At 36.8% G+C, this 20,759-nt stretch overlaps 1 protein-coding gene across 1 annotated transcript in view; it reads right to left on the bottom strand.

Annotated features, from left to right (window-relative positions):
• Positions 1–374: 374 nt before the first annotated feature.
• LOC149796419 (uncharacterized) overlaps positions 375–20,759 on the bottom strand; it is a 35,565-nt gene continuing 15,180 nt past the window's right edge. Inside the window, exons 3-6 of the mRNA XM_089960490.1 lie at positions 19,194–19,409; positions 10,205–11,589; positions 4,441–4,588; positions 375–1,447 (exon numbers count right to left, since the gene is read on the bottom strand). Coding sequence (XP_089816616.1) covers positions 1,203–1,447; positions 4,441–4,588; positions 10,205–11,589; positions 19,194–19,409 — 1,994 coding nt within the window. The 3' untranslated portion in view covers positions 375–1,202. The remainder of the gene's footprint in view (positions 1,448–4,440; positions 4,589–10,204; positions 11,590–19,193; positions 19,410–20,759) is intronic.

A 20,759-nucleotide genomic window follows, 5' to 3' on the forward strand; every position in this document is an offset into this window, starting at 1 on the left:
GAGTCAATTTATGGCTTCCAAATAACTTTACAATACTCTTGCTCTGACTAGTTGAAAAAGAAACAATTCTATCCATCATTATTAGTTTTCTTTAAAACTTATCCAGAGATGGTAGAAAGAAATATCTTCATTGGAAAGAAAATTACCCGACCTCCCATAGCAGTACAGTGTGAAATGGCACATGTGCTATCAAGTGACTGATGTTGACATCTTCTATTCATGAAAACAAATGGAAAAGTATAATGGCAATTCTACTGCTGTATAATGACTTGTAAACTTTGATAAAAAGTCTGATATATATATATATATATATATATATATATATATTGGAGTTAACTTACTTAGGCAAGATGAAAGTGAAGGGGTATATTCCTCTGACAGGTCAAATGTCTCAGAGCCGTCCACAATTTTTCTCGATCTCTGATATTTACAGCCATATGGAAATATCAGGAACTGTTTATTGCCATTCACTCCATCAGGTGCAGTTGTGGTCAATCCCACTTACCGTCCTACTACCCCTTTCCATCCCACCTAACAGAGTTCAAAATTAATCAGAAATGCAAACGTCAGCTCCATACCATTTAAATGTATTTGGGCCAATCAACACTGTATTGCAAAGATAGGCTACATGTATAGTGACTTGATGCTGATTTTAGGATTGAACCATTTCAGTTGTTAGAGTCGAGAGATTTGCATATACAATCAAAGTTACTACTCCTCATCTTTAGCTGCTCATCACTGCAAAGGCTTTGTTACCTGAATACACTGCCGTTTTTGTAGGAATTATTTCACTTCAAATCAGCTTAACTATTAGCTGGAGAACCCTCTACTGATCAACTAAACATCACTAAAACACAGAACTACTGCTGGTTGAGTGTACACTGTACTGTTTTTAGAAGGCCCAAAAGCAATTTTGCACCTGTTGTAATGTCCATTTTAGGTATAAGATAAAGTGAATAACTGTGTACAAGTTTAACTAAAATAATTACTTATCATGAATGAATATGAGTTTCTAAGCTAAAGCTCCCAATGGATGATTTTGCCAATGTGTAGTCAATCAAAAAATTAGGCATGTCAGGCATATGTGACCAATTCCAAAGACAAGACACACACACACACGCACACACAGATCCAATGAATGGTTGGAAAAATACTGGATGCCTTGCCTTATCAAAAGCATAACATAATTATGAAAAAGGCCTTCATTTTATACTCTTTATGCGTTTCCTGCAGACTGGGCATCTCCTACAAACAGAAGCACAGTTAAAACAGGTCACAAAATGGCCACACGGAAGAAACAGCCTGCTGCGGTCATTTGCAAAGCATATTATGCATAATGACATCCCAGATGATTCTTGTTGTTCTTCCATAACACTGTTTGGACTGATTGGAACAGTTCCACTGAAGACAGCTCCGAACCTGTCACTGTTAGTATTATCACTGGATTCTGAAAGAAAAAACTCTGACATTGGATACTGATGATTGTTTTTGATTTTCATAAATGAGAGATATCTCTCTGTGAGATTTATCAGCTCTTCTAATAGTTCAAACAATCAACCTTGAGACAGTAACTGCTGAATTACTTTTCAAATGGAGAAAAGCTGGCCATGACCTTTCCTTTTCCTCTTGAACTAGCTAGACAGATTCATAAAGTCCAAACTAAGTAAGGGAGAATATCCTGATCTTCCCCAGCACAAATATGGTTACCAATGAGAGACTGCATCATATTACAAATGAATAGTAAAAAGAATCCTTCTTCACTTACAAAGCATGAATATATCTCCTCCTTACTTTTACTAAGGAGATGTGGAAGACTATTTTAAGGATACTCAACATGAAAGGGAGCTGATGCTTCCAACAGCACCAAGCTAGTAGGTTATTAAAAATACAAGTGTATAATCTCTTCTGTAAAACACTGTTTATATGGTTGCACCATCTATCACTTTCTGCTGATGATGATGGCAAGAGTAACTTAATAGTAAAATTCAACTTAGTTCCCCTATTGGTTGGATGATATTATCATTCCACATGTGAATCAAACACATAACCAGCTACCTAGCTCAATGCAACTGGCAAGCAGTGTCTATCTTTGAAGTGGTCCGAGTCCACCAAAATGTGTGAAGAATGCTAACTAATTGAAAAACGAAGGAATCATTCTATTGTTTGAACTTTGCCTCATGTACAAAGCAACTTGAACCAGGAGACTTAACATAAAACTTCATCAATCAAGCTGATTCATGCTGAAAGTATAGTTGTGGCTCATGAAAAAATATGTTAATGACTGGACCTAATTATCCTTGACTTAGAGAATGCATCACTTGCTTAATTCAATGACTTCAGGATTACCTGATAATTCCAGACAGGATTTTGATCTTCCATAAAAAAAGCTGAAAATATTTGAAGTGGGTTTTGCGTGTACTCCTCCAACAGTGGCTAGAGTGGCAGCACCTCTGATCTGGGGGGCCAATGCCTCCCAGCCAAAAACGGATTTTACACTCATAAAAAACTGCTCCTGGTGCAACTTACGATCATAAAATAAACCAAAATAATCATTTGAAAAACTAATCAACTTACCAAAAATGTTCAACTTGACTTCAATAATTTCACAATATTTATGGTCACATGAATTTTTTCTCAAATACTATTGATGCTGAAGTTATTTCATGTGCATGAAAGTGTTCACATCATAAATAAGTCACAATAATTTCTCTATTTGTGCAGCAAATATATATTATAATTCTCTCTTTTCATAACAAATCTGTAAAATAAACACCCAAGTACATCAACTATATACAAATAATCCCATACATTCACTTGTCTTTTTCTTCAATGGACACATCCTGTTGATATGCCAGTCGGGATCTTTTTGCGGCTTTAGCAAAGATTTCTTTATCCTTCCTTTTTGTCACCACTGACTTTTTTTGGTTCAATGTGCAATCGTTTCTTTTCCTCTTCAGTGAGAGCCTTTTTCCTTTTAAGCTGGTGCTTGTATTGGCGATATGCACAGTGCATATTCTGACAGAGGGCTACATCTGTTCTCTCACGCAAGATATCTTTCTTCTTATAGTAATTAACTGCACTTTTTCCAGATGGCTTCTGAGCTTCAATTTTTCCGTATACAGCTTCTTTTGTAGGTGCTGTTCCAAACTCTTCTAACCGCAATTACCGTAATTCAGATCTTTATTACAGAGGTCATAAAATGCTAGTCCTCTAGCATTCAGTTCTCTTATAAACTGACCAACTAATTTTCCTTCAACTTTCTGCTCCAGCCATTCTCATTTCCATATGTTTTTTAAACCTTCATCTAAACTTTTCGTGTCATGGTCTCTCTCTCAACGACTTGGGACGCCATGTTTTACAAGCATGCTTCTTCTTTCCATTGCCATCAGTTTCCATTACACGTAGATCCATTGGATGAATTTAAACCTTTGACCAATCAGAATTACTCTTTACAAGATTCGTGTGCTAACTAATATATGCAACGAATAATTTACAAGGGTCGTTGCGGAATGGGAACGGACAGACCATTTTTACAAACCAGATTGGAGATGATATAAAAAATGGACTATATCAAGAAAAATCTGATTCAAGTCAGGAGAAAAGCAGAATTCCACTTTAAAACAGAGAAAAATCATGTCTGACATCATCTACTAGCAGATTTTATTTGACCTGATGTTGATTTAGTGGTTCTGTCCAAAATCAGTGAAGTGTGAGCTTCAAAATTCTACAGTAATTAGTGTATATACCTTGTGTTTGTTCATTGGGATTAGGCATGCGTGGATAAAAGGAGAAACACTTTTATAGGGATTTAAATATTTTGTCAACAATTTTACTTGACTGTAGAGCTGATATGAATAAGTATTAATCTAACCTTCATATAATAGTATCATTTATTGTGTCTTTCCTATTCAGTAACAAAAGTGTATGAACACCTTATGGTCTTTTTCTTGTTTCCATCTACCTTTACTTATATCAGAACCTACTGATTGAAGGCACATAGTGGAAATTATAACTTCCAGATACCATATGCTTATGCTTTGATGCAACATAAAATGCATTATGATTCTTTTTATAAACAATTAAAATAAAACAAGGATATGTGAAAACTAATACTTATTAACAGATTAAAGAAATGACATTGATTTATCAAACAGCAGTGTTGCTCTCTAGGAATGAAACAGAGTAAAAAAAATGGTGTGGTTTCTTTATCATATGTGGCAAATTTTTTGCTGGGTCTTTAAATTTGTGATCTGGGGCAACAACGAAATCCACAAAATTTGGTACCCTATGAAAATTAGTGACACCACAGTAACACACAATGAATGCAGGGACATACCATAAGTCTATCTGGTTTAACATTATAGAGAGTATTTAAAGTATATTGCTGTCATAAACCATGTAAATAGTACTTAACGTTAGGTTCCTTTTCTTCAGACTCACCTGGAGACCAAATGACCGATCTGGCAATTTCCTCAGGCTGCTGTGACTTTACTAACTTGGGATATCTTGTTTCTCCATGTGTCGAGTTCCTCTGCTTTCCCATTGTTACACTGTGTTGGCCCTCATTTTGTGTAAATGTTGCTGGCTGCTGTTTATATAACAAAATAAACAAGAGGCTTAAGTTGGCATGAGATTACCAACCTGACTGACATCTATTTAAAAGCTTAATGAAAGGGCAATTGGCATGTAAAATTTTGCTGAGCATAATGCTTGCTTACATTTTTTTTAAAATTCAGTTTTAAAGAAGCTTTATTTGGTGACAGATTGGAATAATTTGCAAAGATACAGAAAGACCACCATTCAAAGATGATTTCTGTAAAAATTTGTCAATTTTGTTTCAGTGGTTCTTGGGAAGAAAATGTTTACATGTTTTTCTGATTTCATCAATAATGGTCATGTCTGATGGCGGATTAGAATAATTTGTATAAATATAAAAGGCTTTCATGCAAGCATGCTTTTTGTCAAATTAGGTTACAACTGGATAAAAATATGCTGTTGCAGAGAAGCACAACAAGGTATGCTCTAATCAAGTCCGTATGCAAGTTTAAGATTTGTTTGCATAACGCCAAAGCATAGAATTATTGCAAAAGAAGACAAATAACCATCTCTAAATATATATGTAATGAACAAGACTTTTGAATTAATTTTTTTATTGCAAAACTATCTGATCAAAATAAAGATGGATTCTTCAAATGGTATCTGCATGTAAATCACTCATAACATATCAGTCTTTCCATGGGTGGTCTTCATTCGTTGACTATTCAACTGTCAATCAGTAATGTTGACCAGCCCATCCACTGTGGAGTTGCCATTGGGGTACCTGCCAAGGGGGGGGGGGTGGAGGTGGGGTGATGTATAGGCATTTATCCCTCCACCATGAAGCATTATAGCAGAGCTAAAGTGAAGGGGATTAAGTCTCCCACTGCAAAGCATGGTGTTTTAAAACACTGTGTGAGCAGTACTGTGTATCTATTACTAGATTAGCAACATTGCAACAAATTTTAAAATCTGCCATGATGGTTCCTATGAAATTCAGTCAAATACTTTTCAGTATTTTGTGATCTTGTTGCTGGTTTATTTTGTATTAGCAATGGTGGCCATATCTTGGAGCTGATCACCAACATTGTTTAAAGCCCACCTTGAGGTCTTCCTGTGCAGTCTGTCATATCGGTAACAACTCTGACACATATGCAGCCAGCTATAACATCACAGATCAGTTTCATGTGTTCGCATGCAGCTTTGTAGCATCACTCCCTATACTCAGCTATGGTATCAGTCACAGGTCATTGTTCTTTTTAAATTATCAAATCCAAACCAATGTGATATTTTCTAGTGGAGGCTCTAGTCAAGTCAATAGTGAGGAAACTATACCAGTCCCGTGGGACCTCAACAAACATATTCTGAAGCTCATCCCATGTGTGGTCGGCAGTTCACTAAGTCCAATGTACGTTTACAAGGCCATGCATGTCAATGGCATGAAATATTATATTGCTGCTGTCTCAGATTACTTTAGGCAGGTGCACATATTGTTGCGTTTACAAAGATCATGTCCGCCCTCTTGTATCAGCATCGGGAAAATATTCTCATGGGGTTGTCTTGGTGCTCATATGCATCACATCATCATACACAATACAATTCACACTTGGGTCAAGGTCATCAATGAGAGGGGCTTATCGAATGTAGAAATGAATTTGATGGTGGATGATGAGGACATCTTTGATAACGCATTTTCATAAAATCCTCTAGTAAATATATAACACTGATTTGAAATAGAGGATGTAAAAACATATAAACAATCCCTTATTAACAACCACATAATCAGATTCAACAACATTTGAGTTTTCCCAAACCAGCCAGGCCAATAACCAACATGCAAACTTACTTCAGAAACATGTCAACCTGCTTGGGTGGTCTGAACTTTGCACCAGCATCTACCACTGAAAACACAATGATGGTATGGTTGACTTTTCTCTTTTGTGATACCATGCTGAATATCATCCGTTGTATAACACAACAATTCCTTCTCAAATACATATGGAAAGATCTGCACTGATACTGAAGGGTGAAACTGCTGTTGAAAAGTTACAGAGCGCAGTAAAAGTCAGCTATGAGGTTGCTAGAGTATGGTTGACCAAATAAGCATTGTGGCAGAGTTACCTACCCATGCCAAGAAAGATATCCACACCAAGAAAGATGGATAGTTTGATGTGAGAATTAAGTTCATCAGGCTGATCTTTTCTTTTTCCTACATGATTGGGTATTAGTGGCCATGAATACAAGTAAATGTTAACCACTGTAGATGTTGCCAGCAGATAAAAAGTGGAGATGTTGACATCCAAATAATTATTTAACTAATGTCACAGATGTACTTAAATGTATTTATACACATTCACCACTAACATAGCCAGGTGAGCAAAGAATTTCTCTGAGTCACTGCTGTGTTGTTAGTAAAACATGAATTTGTGTCGAACAAGTTAATATACAATGCAGCCATGGAAAAATTTAACTGTGCATTTGCAGAACTATGTGCAAGGATTGTTAAGGAATTTACTCAGTCACAGCAGCATTTAACTAATGAATCCACACACACAATTGGGTGAAAACCACTTAGGCAATTCAACATAAGTCTTGCAAGAGGTTCCACCTCCGACCATATTCTGATTTTACAACCACTGCCATCAGAACCTCTTGTAAACAATTCTGATCATATCTGTATGCAGTGGGGTAGTTAGAAGACAGAAGTTAGGCAACATCACACTAATGACCTTGAATGGTCCATCGATCCACTTAAAATCTTGAACAAGATTGAATTCCAGGACAGCCAACATGATACCATATAGCGCACATGGATGAACAACTAACAAAACCTCCAAGTAGAGATTTTGTGTAAAAGGAACTGCAATTTGTTCACTGGGATAATGAACTACAACAAAATCACTTACTGCCTGTATGTAACACTAGTGATGCCATTGGGAAAAATCTACCATTTGGTATCCAGGAGGACAAACTCGCTTTAGTGCACAATACACACTCATGCAATGTTTCTTCAACCACATGAAATTAGCTGTGTGTGCAAAAACACGTCATCTGCAAAGACATTCTACATAAATATTGTGCAAGAGATTCTTTTACACAATCAAGCATGGGACTCTTTTGTCTTTTTAATGTTTTTACAACTACCAACCATGACTGAATGCATTTTGTATTCCTCGATAGGCTTACCCAGTCATCCTTAAACAAAATTATATTCATTGCTGAACAGTGGATGGTCTTCTAATTGATTTGCTCATTACAACATTTACTGTCATTGCTGTCTTCACTACTGATTTCATTGTCTTTGTTGATGAAGTTTGAAGTTTTCTTGCATAATATCATACAAAGACTTTTCACGCTTTTAATCAAAAGTTTCACCAAGTTTAGGTTCTTATCTTTCTGAGATAATTCCTAGCTGGATGAATTTATCAGGATGCTCTGATATGTATTCCAAAAATCAGACAGTTGTGAGCCTGTGTGACAAATCTGTATCATGCAATTAAGTGAAAAAGAGATTTAATCTTTTCTGCAATGTTATAAACACACCATTGTTCAGGCAATATGATTCCTGCATAAGATACACTCAAAAATCTTTTCAAAATACTATACACATCAATCGGTGAAGTTTTCACCATCATTTTATACACTGCGGTAATTGTTTAATATAAAAGGAAAAAGTCTCCTCTTGAGTTGTGCATGTCAATCAGTATTTAGTTGAGATTAAAGCATACTGTGGACTTTAAACTCTACACCTGAATTTCTTACAGTCAACAGATGTGTTTGGTCAGTGTCAATTAAAGCAGTTTGAATCTGCAATCCCAAAATGAGTCCCTAGTGTGCCAAACTACAAGTAAAAGGCTCAGAGGCTGTTTCAAACGAAAATATGTCTAAAAATATTATGTATGCCTCGTTGTTGTTGTTGTTGTTGTAATGTTTAACGCCATTTTTCAGCATATACCTTGTAGTGATAACTGAAAGTAACATAAAAGCAACCTAAGCTCAACGTTTCCTCAGTTATAAAGAAAAATATTATTTCTTGAGATTGTGATTCAAACCTGCAATATCTTGATCAAAAGCATGTGTTAAGTGATTAGTCAGAGAACTCGTAATGAGTAAGTGAAAAGAATTCATTCTAAAATTTGAAAGCATTAGTAAAACCAAGCATGATATACCCTTCCTATACCAGTCAATGTGAAATATGAAGCCATTTTTATTGTTTTATGATGAATTTGTATGTAATTCATATCAACTTGATTTATAATTAAAAATCTGTCATCAATTTATTGACATATTTACCATTTAAGAACTAACAACTATATAATAAAATCCATATGGTGAATATTTGTGTATGATAAATATGATTACATGTCTGATGCATCAATGATTGTTGCTAGCACCTCACCCTCTTCCTCTCCACTATTAACAAATCTCTAAGTCTCCCACACTATCTCATGCTTTCAAATATGCTGTAGTCGAATACATGGACCCTATCACTCTCAAGTTATTGAGTTTTGTTGTTGTTGTTGTGGGGTTTAACGCCATTTTTCAGCACACGATAGGCTATACATGGCGGCCAGTATTAATGGTGGAGGAAGAACCCGGGAAAACCCCGGAAAGAACCACCGACCCTCGAGAAGCTACTGGCAAGCTTTCTCACATACCCACATTGGCTGAATCTTAGACTCGAACCGCCGCAGACAGAGGTCAAGTTATTGAGTGAGAAGTGCATATTGAATACAGAAAGAAAAAACAAATACTTTCATCTTGTAAGAGAGGACTGGCTCGTTGTGTGTGTGTGTGTGTTGAGGGGGAACAGCTTAAAATTAAATTTCAAACACAAATGTGATAAGTTTATTATCAAAAAACTTAATTTAATGGAAGAAATAAAATCCAATTTCGTCTGTACTCCTTCATTTTTAGAATTTAAGTTAAATGAGGGAAAAACTTTTTTTGCAAACAGACAACAAAGATTTGTTGTTATTGTGGTGGGCTTAACACTATTTTTCAGCACATGAAAGACTATACATGGTGACCAATATATCTGGTGGAGGAAGAGCCATGGAAATTTCCATGAAGAGGGACTGACACAAGGTAAGCTACTGGCAAGCTTTCTCACATACCCATGTTGACCCGAGACTTGGACCCTCACAGATAGAGGTAAGATGTCAGTGATCTGTAAAGGTAAGCACCCTGGACCACTCAGCCACCCGGGAACCCCCAAAATAATAATTTCCTTTAAAAGAAACTTTAAAATGCTGATATTTAACCTAAAATGTCAAGTCACAAACATTGCTAATGCAAGTGAAAAATACCTTTTAAAAAAAGTCCAGTAGCTATATTTAGCCACTAGAATAAAAAAAGCTGGCAATGTAAAATATGTACCACATTTGGTGGCAGTGGTGGTGGGTGGGTGGTTATCTTCAAACCACAGTTTAAGATCAGGGTTTTCAGTTTTCATTTCTGTCATATAACTTACCAGCTGTTTAAGACGGGGGATGGAACTAGGTACATTTTTGAAGTACACAGATGTGTGAGATCAGTTTGGATCAGATCTTTTGGTGCATATGTTGCACATCAAAGCAATGGTCCTACTGTGTTCTGTTGTTTTTTTCAACACACCAGACAGGGGTAAATATATAAATTTAGTCATAATTTCCTTGATATTACTTACACTTTCGGTTTCATTGCCTAGTTCACTAGGTACATTTCCTTGTGGACATCTATAATCTTCCCTTCTGATTGTCTTCTCAAGTGCCTCTGATGACTGGATATTATGGTCTCTTTGGGTAGCTGACTGAGCTGGATCACTATGGATAGATGCAGATATATCCACTGGGACAGCTGGTTCATCACTACATATTGTTTTTGCACAGGTTTCATCACTATCAGAGACTGATGACAGCTGAAGGTCTCCATGATCTAATAAAGGACTGTCTGGCTGTTCATCTTGCAATCTAGAATCATTTTCATTAAAAGAAGCCAATAGAACTGCAGACATTGGATTATTTCTTCCACTGTATGATACTGTAGCTTTGCGTTCTACAATAACTGACCCAGCTCCATAAACAGACCGCCCAAAAGTTATCTGTTCTACTGTTTGAGGAACAATCATATCTACATTTGGTTCTGTTGATCCACTTCCTGCTTGCTCTTCTGAGTTTGTGGCATGTCTGATAATGTATGGCAATTGTGGTGCTGGTAGTGGACCAATTTCTCTACCAACTACTGCCCCTGGTGGCTCCTCAAATTCAATCCTGCTGAAAGCCGTGCTGATGAAATGGTCATCAGCTGTCTGTGCTGGAGCAGAAAAATTGTTGAAACCACTCACTTCTTCATAAGCCACACACTGTGCAGGTGAGTTTATTGAAGCAGCTGGAGTCATTGGAATATTGACTTCATTATTTCTCACTCTAAACTCACAATTGTAAGAATGCATATCTTCTAGACCATTAGCAAGGCTATGTACCAACACTTCACACCATGGACACATTACTGTCTCTGTTTCTGTGTCAAAGATAAACCCTGCCTGAGCAAGTCGTATCCGAAAATTTCTTCCAGAATATGCATGAAACGTTGAAACTCTATAATACTCATACTGATATCTGTTGTAAATAGATCTGTTCAAGATCCTTGGTGTTAAAGCTTCAGTATGAAAGGGCAATGCAAAAACATCACAATTATTATTTCTTGGAATAAAATTATTGGTAGACAAGTTTAGGTACCACATGTCTGAAACATAACTGCCCTTTTCATCTGTAAAACAAAATCCAGAATGATTCTTTGGCTGGTGAATTATTAAATAGCTCTGCTCATTACCTTTCAAAATTATCAACCCAATTGTTTCCTGACAAGTCAGAAGCATCTTTAAGACTGACTTTGGATTTTTCACTGAGAATGAAATTTGGAAATTGTTCTCTCTTAAGGTACTCATCCACCCGTCAATACCCTTAGAACTTGGAATCTTAATTTCCTTTAGACCTTTTTTAGTAAGATCATTATGCATGATGGCTTTCCTTCCTATGGTGTCAGGAGGTTTCTGGTCTAGCTCCAGTGAATCTGAAAAGAAGAATTCAGAAAAAGCAATCCTATTTGTACAACAAACAAAAAAAATGGTGATTTGGTCTCAGACACCTAAAATCTGAATTGGGTTAAAAAGTGTACTGTCCCTACCTTTTACACAACACTTCTTATGTCATGATGACGTACATTATGATCTTTTGTAATAAGCACAACGGTCTATCATTGAAAGGGGATGCTTTTGAAACCTAACGTTACTTATTACCATAGCAATTTCCTGAACAGTAATCAAAGAAAGCTTGAACTATAGTTATACAATTTCCACACAATAAAATAAATTCATTAGGTAAGGTATTCCAAAGCCTATTTCAAACAAGTTTTAAAGGAACAATAATGCAGCTGAATGAAATTTCTCATGACTGTATTGGGACATTTGCATCAATCAACTGATTTACTACAATTTACTACAATCTAAAAGGCAAATTTTGGTTAATATGTGGTATATACACTTTCTCATTATGAAATATGAGTGCTTAAACATTTTGTACATATAATAATGACTCTACCATCGCTATCTCAAAACACCCACTCTAAAGTGATCATCAGAGCCCAGAAAGAATAAAATGGTTATTTGACCTAAATTTTCATAATTATATACTAGATCCTGAAAACAAAAGTTGATGACATAAAACACAACTACGCTCTCAAACTGCAACAAGTTATGCACAAAAAAAATATTTTTCCAGTCAGCCAACCGTCCTTGTGTCTCATTGCCAACCCTCGTGTTTTTCCTCCCATACCCCAAAAACCCTTTAAATACATACAATGTTTAAAGAAGAAAACAAAATAAAACAAAACTATAAAACCTGTCTACCTATATTTAAAACAAGTACAAGAGGAAACATATTTTTGGGAAGTCTTAACAAATATATCCTGCTTATGCTTCCCATCTCTTTGTTTACAAGTTTAATTTGGATTTCCAATACTGGAGTGCCATTATCTGTATTTCTACAAGGAACTGTAGATAAGCACAGTACTGACTACAGCATATGTCATCGTCATCCATCCTGGATTTTACATCAGGATTCGAATTTGAAATTATTAGAACATTTATTACTAGGACTTTTGTAATTTAATTTGAAGATTAATTCTATGATTATTTTTGGATTGGATTCTTGAAACTGTAAATTCTTCTCTTTTTTCTTCTTCATTTTTACAGAATTTTTCTGGAAAATAAATTATGTTAAATTTTAAAAAGCTTGTTGTTTTCACTCTTTCCAAGCCTTAACACATAACAAATCACCCAGCTGAAGAACAGCAAGGCAGCTGGACCTGATGACATCCCAGCAGATGCCCTCAGAGCAGACCTAGAGGCTTCAGTGGAAATACTATACCCCCTCTAAGAGAAGATCTGGGAGGAAGAAGAAATGCCAACTGACTGGAAGGAGGGATACCTCATCAAGACCCCCAAGAAAGGCAACCTCAGCAATTGCTCCAACTACAGAGGAATCACAATCCTGTAAGTACCAGGGAAAGTCTTCAACCAGGTCCTCTTGGAGAGGATGAAGGAGGCCATCAACCCACAATTATGAGCTGAGCAAGCGGGCTCTGGCAGAACAGATCGTGTGTGGACCAAATAGCAACTCTTCCCATTATAGTTGAGCAATCGCTGGAGTGGAATTCTCTGCTCTACATCAACTTTGTCGATTATGAGAAGGCATTCGAAAGCATGAACCGAGAGACATTCTGGAAACTTCTTCGCCACTATGGCATTCCACCCAAGATGGTGAACCTGATCAAGAACACTTATGACAGAATGTCCTGCAGAGTCATTCATGCAGGACAACACGCAGACAGCTTCCTAATGCAGACTGGCATGAGAAAAGGCTGCTTAAAGCTGCTGTTTCTTTTCCTTCTCACCATCGGCTGGATTACGAAGACGTCTGCCAATGGATGGAGAAATGGGATCCAGTGGACATTGTGGAGTCAACTAGAGGACCTGGACTTTGCTGATGACCAAGTGCTCTTGTCCCACAGTCAGCAGCAAATGCAAGACAAGACTGACGTACTGGCAGCCACATCAGCACAGGTTGGCCTCAACATCCACAAAGACCAATATTCTCAAGATCAATTATGTCAGCCACACTGCATGAAAGTCCCCTGGAAGAGGTGGAGTCCTTCTTGTACCTGGGCAACATTATCGACCAACAGGATGGCACAGACGAAGACGTCAAGGCAAGGATCGGAAAGGCTTTCATACAACTCAGGAACATCTGGAGCTCCAAACAAATTTCCTTGACTACCAAGATCAGACTGTTCAACTCCAATGTGAAGTCAGTTCTACAGTATAGAGCAGAGACCTGGAGAACCAACAAGCTGACCATAAAGAGAGTTCAGACCTTCATCAACAGCTGCCTAAGAAGAATTCTCCAGATCCGCTAGACAGATACCATCAGCAATGCCAACCTGGGCAGAGAGCTTCTCACCTTCAGGTAGAAGATGAGATCAAGAAGAGAAGGTGGGGTTGGATAGGACACTCCTTACATAAGCCGCCAACCAACATTACCAGACAGGCATTGAGGTGGAACCCTCAAGGCAAGCGAAGAAGGGGCCGACCAAGAAACAAACAGTGATGTGACTTTGAGGTGGACATCACTAAGCTGGGTCACACCTGGAGTCAGCATGAGGGAATGACACTGGACATAAGTCTCTGTCGATCTTTTGTGGGCAGCCTATACCACAGCAGGGGTGACGGGCATAACTGACTATCTAAATATTTTTAAGAGTCACTGTACAAAGCTGTACGCCTGATATATAAGCTAGCATGCAAATTTCACCCTAATAATTTCATGCACATGATAAGTTTCTGTTTTCCACAGCCTTCCTGATAACCGAAACACTTCCAAGCAGAGCTTTTTCAATGGATACACTAGGGTGGGGTCCTGTGGAAAAAACAGAATCTCAGTTGTTCTGGGCAGTATGTATAAATGATCTGACACAAAAGACAGTAGTGTGGGGAACTATGGCTGAGTGCATAAGATTCGTGCTACCCATCACCATCTCAACTCCTCCAACTTCTGCAGAATTGTAAGATATACAATTGAAAGGAGGAAGAACATAATGGTAGAGTGAAATTATTCCAAGACACAGAAAAAAGTCTGATGGTCAGGACTGTATGAAATATTAACTTGGCTGATGAGAGTTTAGTCTTGAGGCAAAAAGGTCAATATTACATTTACCAAACAATTAAGTTAAATTTCCTGGAAAAATCAGGCTACAATATTTATTCAGAATCATGATTTAATCTGTGCAGCAGAAAATCAGCCTCCAAGTTCAATGTGTCAGGCAAATGACAAACACGACAAGCACTGAGCCAAGTATCTTTTGCTCTACACCATTACCATATTCCAAAAAGCCTGTTCATTGAGTTTTTCGACCCACCCACTACTATGAACCATGTATACATAGCTGGGATACAGAGACAAGGCAAACTGAAATACTTATTTTGATTCCACCAGCAAACAAGTTTATGACCATTGTCACTCAAAACAATGGGACTGTCAAATTCATGAGTATGCAAATTCAAACTGTAGTCCTTCGATGTGTCAAGGGCTCTGCAGCACAGGAGCATGCATAGCACTTCAGGTTCACTGGCAACAACATTATTCCAATCAAAATTGAGAAAGGAATGTTGCCTCATTACTTTGTGAATATACAAAGAGCAGTGGAAAACCTATTTAGAAGTCAAGTTATTTCATAAACTGTGGTATCCCAAAAAAAACTGTAAGTAAAGACTTTGCAAAACATGAATGGGAATATAATAATATGCCTCAATGGAGGCAAACAAGCAGTCTTTATTCTTTCTTTCTTTATAAGTTTCATGGCAGAATGTAAAGTTTCCATTTTAAGAGCCATTTTTCTATGTATTGATTCATGTGTTTGTGGTCAAGAATTATATTACCATCCAACCTGGGTTTTAGAAATTAGCCAAAAAGAAAAAAAATTGTTTGCAAGTTAAGGGGGCTTACAACTTTTTGCAAAATCAACTATAAGCCCTCTATCAATGTTATTTTGGGGGTGACATGTTTTTGTTGGAACTAGTCACATTCAATCATATTCCAGTAAAGTCTTCAGGATCCAAGTGTTTGAAGCAATTTTTTTCCTTTCTAGACATGTGAACATTTTGCCAGCAATGAAACTGGCAGGAGTTTTAAATTCACTAGATATAAAATCCCAATTCAGCTGCAAACTTCCATTCAAGTACTTACAGAAAAGGTATCATTGATGTCAACCTCCAACACAGAACTCAGCCCTGTCCCCATTTGGTCTGCTTCTTCTTCGACCATGGGACTGGGTTTTTTGGCAATGAACTGATTGCTGAAGCATGAACTAAACTTAGCAATTCCCAACCCTACCCCAAACCTTGTAAATAAGGTTATGGTGACAAGTAAAATATAATCTCACTTGCCACAGCACTACATTAGGACACTTCTAGAGGACCCTTGCTCTCTTTATTGGTGAGAAAATGGTCCATTATGGGGAGATAAAAAGATGATGATATTGATCGTATGCCCCTTAACTTTTTGAACTTGGATATCTGAAAACCTATTACGTTTTGAAATTTTAAACCAAATTTCCAGATTTACCTCCAACACTGTTTAATTCTTGCATTTCTTCCACTGCATGAATACTCTGATAACTACTTCACATGGGTGAGCTTGGCAAAATTCACAACTGTGGCAAATTTGTCAGCAAATGCAGGCTCTGTAAGATCCTGGAGCTGACAGAACTGTGACAACTCTACACAAAATCAGTTTAAGAATCTTCAGAAAATTTATTTGCAATGCTTTCCACAAAGTAGCCTTCTAATTTGTCCTCTGGTGTTGCCTGAGTCATCATCATTGTTGAAGGGGGTTGGCTTATTTGTTGCTATCGTGAATTTGGGATGTCTGAAATGCCTGTTTGTGTGTGCACTTTTCATATGATGTCACAACCAACATTTGGCTTTGAATTAATGACATATTACTTGAGAGCTTTTGTCAGAGATCAGTTTGTTTCTGCCACAACTGTGCATTTGCAGTGCACTAGATTTGTTGTCACATGGCTCATGTGATGTTGCTCGAGGTGAACTCTGAGGGCAATACTAGCTCTGCTGATTGAAACGATTGTTCTGCAGCTCCAGCAAGCTTGATCATAGCATCATGAACCATGCTGATACTAGATACAGCTGCAGTGGGTTTCCGACAAGAATGAAATCCTGTTGTTCATCTCTAAATGTGCACGGTCGACCATAGTTTCTTGCAAGAATCCATGGACAATGGTAGGCTACTTTTAGTTCTGGAGACAGTGCATCATCTGCCATTACCTTAGCGGCACTGATAGGAAGGAATTACTGTAAACTTTGTGATATATAAAGGAAACAGTACTAATCCGAGCCTACATGTCTTGTCAAGGAGCCTTGAAAACACAAGAGTACATTTCAAACTCATGGAAAAACTGCTAAAACTTTGTTAATAGCTAAAGCACAAACTGACCATCACTCTGGACTTTCATACTGACCTCAGTGTGTCATCGCATGGGGTCCCTTAGTCGACAAAAGGTTCAATGAAGTTACAATTTGTAAACATCTTTAATTCTCTCTACAACTTTTAATGTACTTGTATTCCTTAATATGAGTGCCCAAGCTCAAAACTTTTAAGCTTCCTATGAATATGAAACTTACACTGTGTAAAGATTAAATCGAAATACTGCATACTTCTCCACACATGATTAAAACTTGTGGCAGTTAATCTTATAACACATGTCTAACCACTACTGTTGATGCATCTATTTCCAAGCTGGAATTGCAAAGATTGATACCTAATGTAATTCATACATAATTGTGGTAAATGTTGAAGTTTCCTTCTGTAACATATACATACATAGATTTTCTATGATTAATATCTATATAATAAACAAAAATAATAATTCCAGGAAAATAAAAAAATATGGAGAAATACGGAATGAGAGACTTTTTCCTACATATGATGCAGTTCCACCCCAGCCTCTGATGTGTTGGAGCCAACTCCAAAGAAGTGTGGTGGTTATCACCCACCCAGACACAGCTTTATTTACCAGACTGGAGTGTGTGTGGGAATGTAGAGAGATGCCTGTAGATCTGGAAAAAGGGTGTTTTGGAAGACAGTCCAGCATATCACTTTCAGCAGTAATAAGTATACAAATGTTTGTGTTGTTTTGTGTGTGGAATTTTTACTGTCCCTTGACAGGTTATTCAGTGTAAGCTGAAGAGAGTATTTAACATGAGAATTTTACAAAGACACTGACAACCAAGAGTCCTATTATTTGGCTTTTTGCAACCACCATGAAAGAATTTGAAATTATCAGCCATCCAAACAGACATATACACAAATCATAGACAAATCCGTCCTTATCTCGTAGATCATTTTCAACACCCTGTGTCGATGTAGTTACTGCATTATGTTAAATAAATCTAATTTTATGACAATATATGGATAAACTATTTTGTTCTGTAAATATTCTCTTCATCTCTGGGGGGCCCCAAGTGGCTAAGTGGTCTAAGGTGCTTGCCATAACAGATCAAAGTCATCTCACTTCTGTCCATGTGGGTTTGAGTCTCAGACTTGGCCAATGGGACATCATCTAGATCTGTCATGAAAGCATTAACTTGTCTGCATCAAAAATGCACAAACAATATTCTGATTTAGCCTGGTCAAGCCTACTAAAAGGTATGTTGCCAAATGTCAGAGTTAAGAAGTTTTTGTCTAAGAGGCACTTCTGAATTCTAACATGAGCCACTTAGTGTATCCTGTTACATTTAAACTGTTATTTTTTTTTTAAAATTATAACTACATATTGGATTGATGATCTGCATTATTTTCATTAAGGACCAAATATATATCTTAAGAAGTCTATTAGTGAAAACCCCATGTTGATGTAGCCATCCATTTGGGAGGAGTAGAGATAACAATACTTTCAAGATGGCCATCATGGTGCAATATTTTCATTTAGGACCCAAATAGGAACCATAAGAATTCTGATTTAAATGAAGGGCAAAAAAGGCTTTCCATTTAAGAGCAGCAAAAACAGCAAGATTTTCAAGATGGCTAACATGGTGTCCAAAATGGATGTCAGGTAAGTGCCATTTTAATATAAGATCATCAAAACATCATGAGAAGCCTTCTGGCAAAACCCCATGTTGACATGACTTTCCATTTTGGTGGAGTAACAAATAACAAGATGTTCAAGCTCACTGCCACAGAGGCCATATTGGATTTCAGTTCTGCACCATTTTCATTTAGGACCAACTAGACATCATAAGAAGTTTTAGTGAAAAACCCCATGTTGATTTGAACATTCATTCAGGAGTCGCTATAACAAGATTTTCAAGATGGCTGCTGTGGTGGCCTTATAAGATAATCTGAACAGCACCATTTTTATTTTGCACCAACCAGACCATGGGATGAATGTGTATGAAAATTTTCAAGTAGTTTAGGAGGAGTAGCAATAACAATCTCACCCTAACGGATGGATGAACAACATTTGAACTGACCATCACATAAGCTCTTCTGGTCTACAATTTTATTGTTGCTGATATTGTACAAATTACAGTATAACAGTCTCACCATGGAAAAACTCTTTGTTTGGACTGGTCCTTTTACCTAAAGACGACCCTCTTCTTTGGGTGGGTGCTGTAGCCTGTGACTTTGTTGTGGCAGAAAGACTAGTGATGTTAAAGCCTTGGACATAACCAAACTTGTTGATGAGACTGAATGGTCCCGCTGAAACAGTAATTTCAGTGCTGGTGGTGGTAGTTATAAAGTCAGCTGCTCCTGTTGTTGCTGAAAAAAGTTACTGAAGTGTACTGGCCATAAAATTTTGTGAATCTGGATCAAAAAGGTATCATTATTTTTAACTGATTTATTACAGTTTGGATGGATTGTGTGATACCAGTTGTTCTAATATAGCATACTGAACATGTGTGAATATTAAATTCTGGCTGTTTTTTAATTTAACAAAAAGAGAAAATATTAAATGTTCGACGTATAGTCAACTTACTCATAGTGTTACCTATACATGTTTTAAAGTCAGGCTAAAATCCTAAAAGAGAAAAAAAAAATTAAATAGAAAATGACTGCCATAAATTTTCAAATACATGTACCTATTAAAGTAAGAAATTTTGAAGTAAATTATGTTTCTCAGAAAATACTTACCCAATCACATTAATGTTAGGAATTGTTTCTGCTACCTCCAGAATCCAGCCCTCCCATCTAAAAGTCTATAGTGGGTATGACCAAGGGAAGTAACTCTTACATATAACCTCCCTTAGCACCACCAACAGATACTGTCAGTTCAAACTTTCATTGCAAACTGTCTAATGGCCTCACAGAATCTGTATATTTCTATTTTATTTTGTTAGTTTTCGAACAGTCTCTTTTTTTATTGGTACAGCAAGTCCAACAATATATACTACAAATTTTGAATATCTTGGTGAATTTGCAGATATTTTGCACAAATCTGTTACCACTTCAAATGACGTGTTTACATTGGTAATGCCATATTACAGCTAAATAGTTCCACAGTACAGCTGTTCTTGTCCACCTATTTGCATATATTATCTCTTTAGTCTGATATATTTATAAAATTTATAACATTATCAATATACATTTAATTACCATTTCTCGTTAAATTTGATAGTTAACTCTTTCCCATTTGCAGACTATTGTTGATTTAGGGTGTCTAATGGAAATACAGTATACATGCAAATTTTGATATTCAATAGCCGCTCTCTCACACTGTATTACACCTTGTGTGTTTTGTCCTTTTTATTTTCATATAGCCTGTGACAACATGGCTATTACATGTTATAAATGTGTGTTTAAATGAGCACAACATGGCTATTACATGTGTGTTTTAATGTGCACAACATGGCTATTACATGTTATGTGTGTTTTAATATGCACAACATGGCTATTACATGTTATAAATGTGTGTTTTAATGAGCACAACATGACTATTACATGTTATGAATGTGTGTTTTAATGTGCACAACATGGCTATTACATGTCATAATGTGTTTTAATGTGCACAACATGGCTATTACGTGTTATAAATGTATGTTTTAATGAGCACAACATGGCTATTACATGTTACAAATGTGTTTTAATGTGCACAACATGGCGATTACATGT

This window comes from Sinohyriopsis cumingii, chromosome 6 (assembly GCF_028554795.1).
Source record: "Sinohyriopsis cumingii isolate HCF-2022 chromosome 6, ASM2855479v2, whole genome shotgun sequence".
NCBI classification, from domain to species: Eukaryota; Metazoa; Mollusca; class Bivalvia; order Unionida; family Unionidae; genus Sinohyriopsis; species Sinohyriopsis cumingii.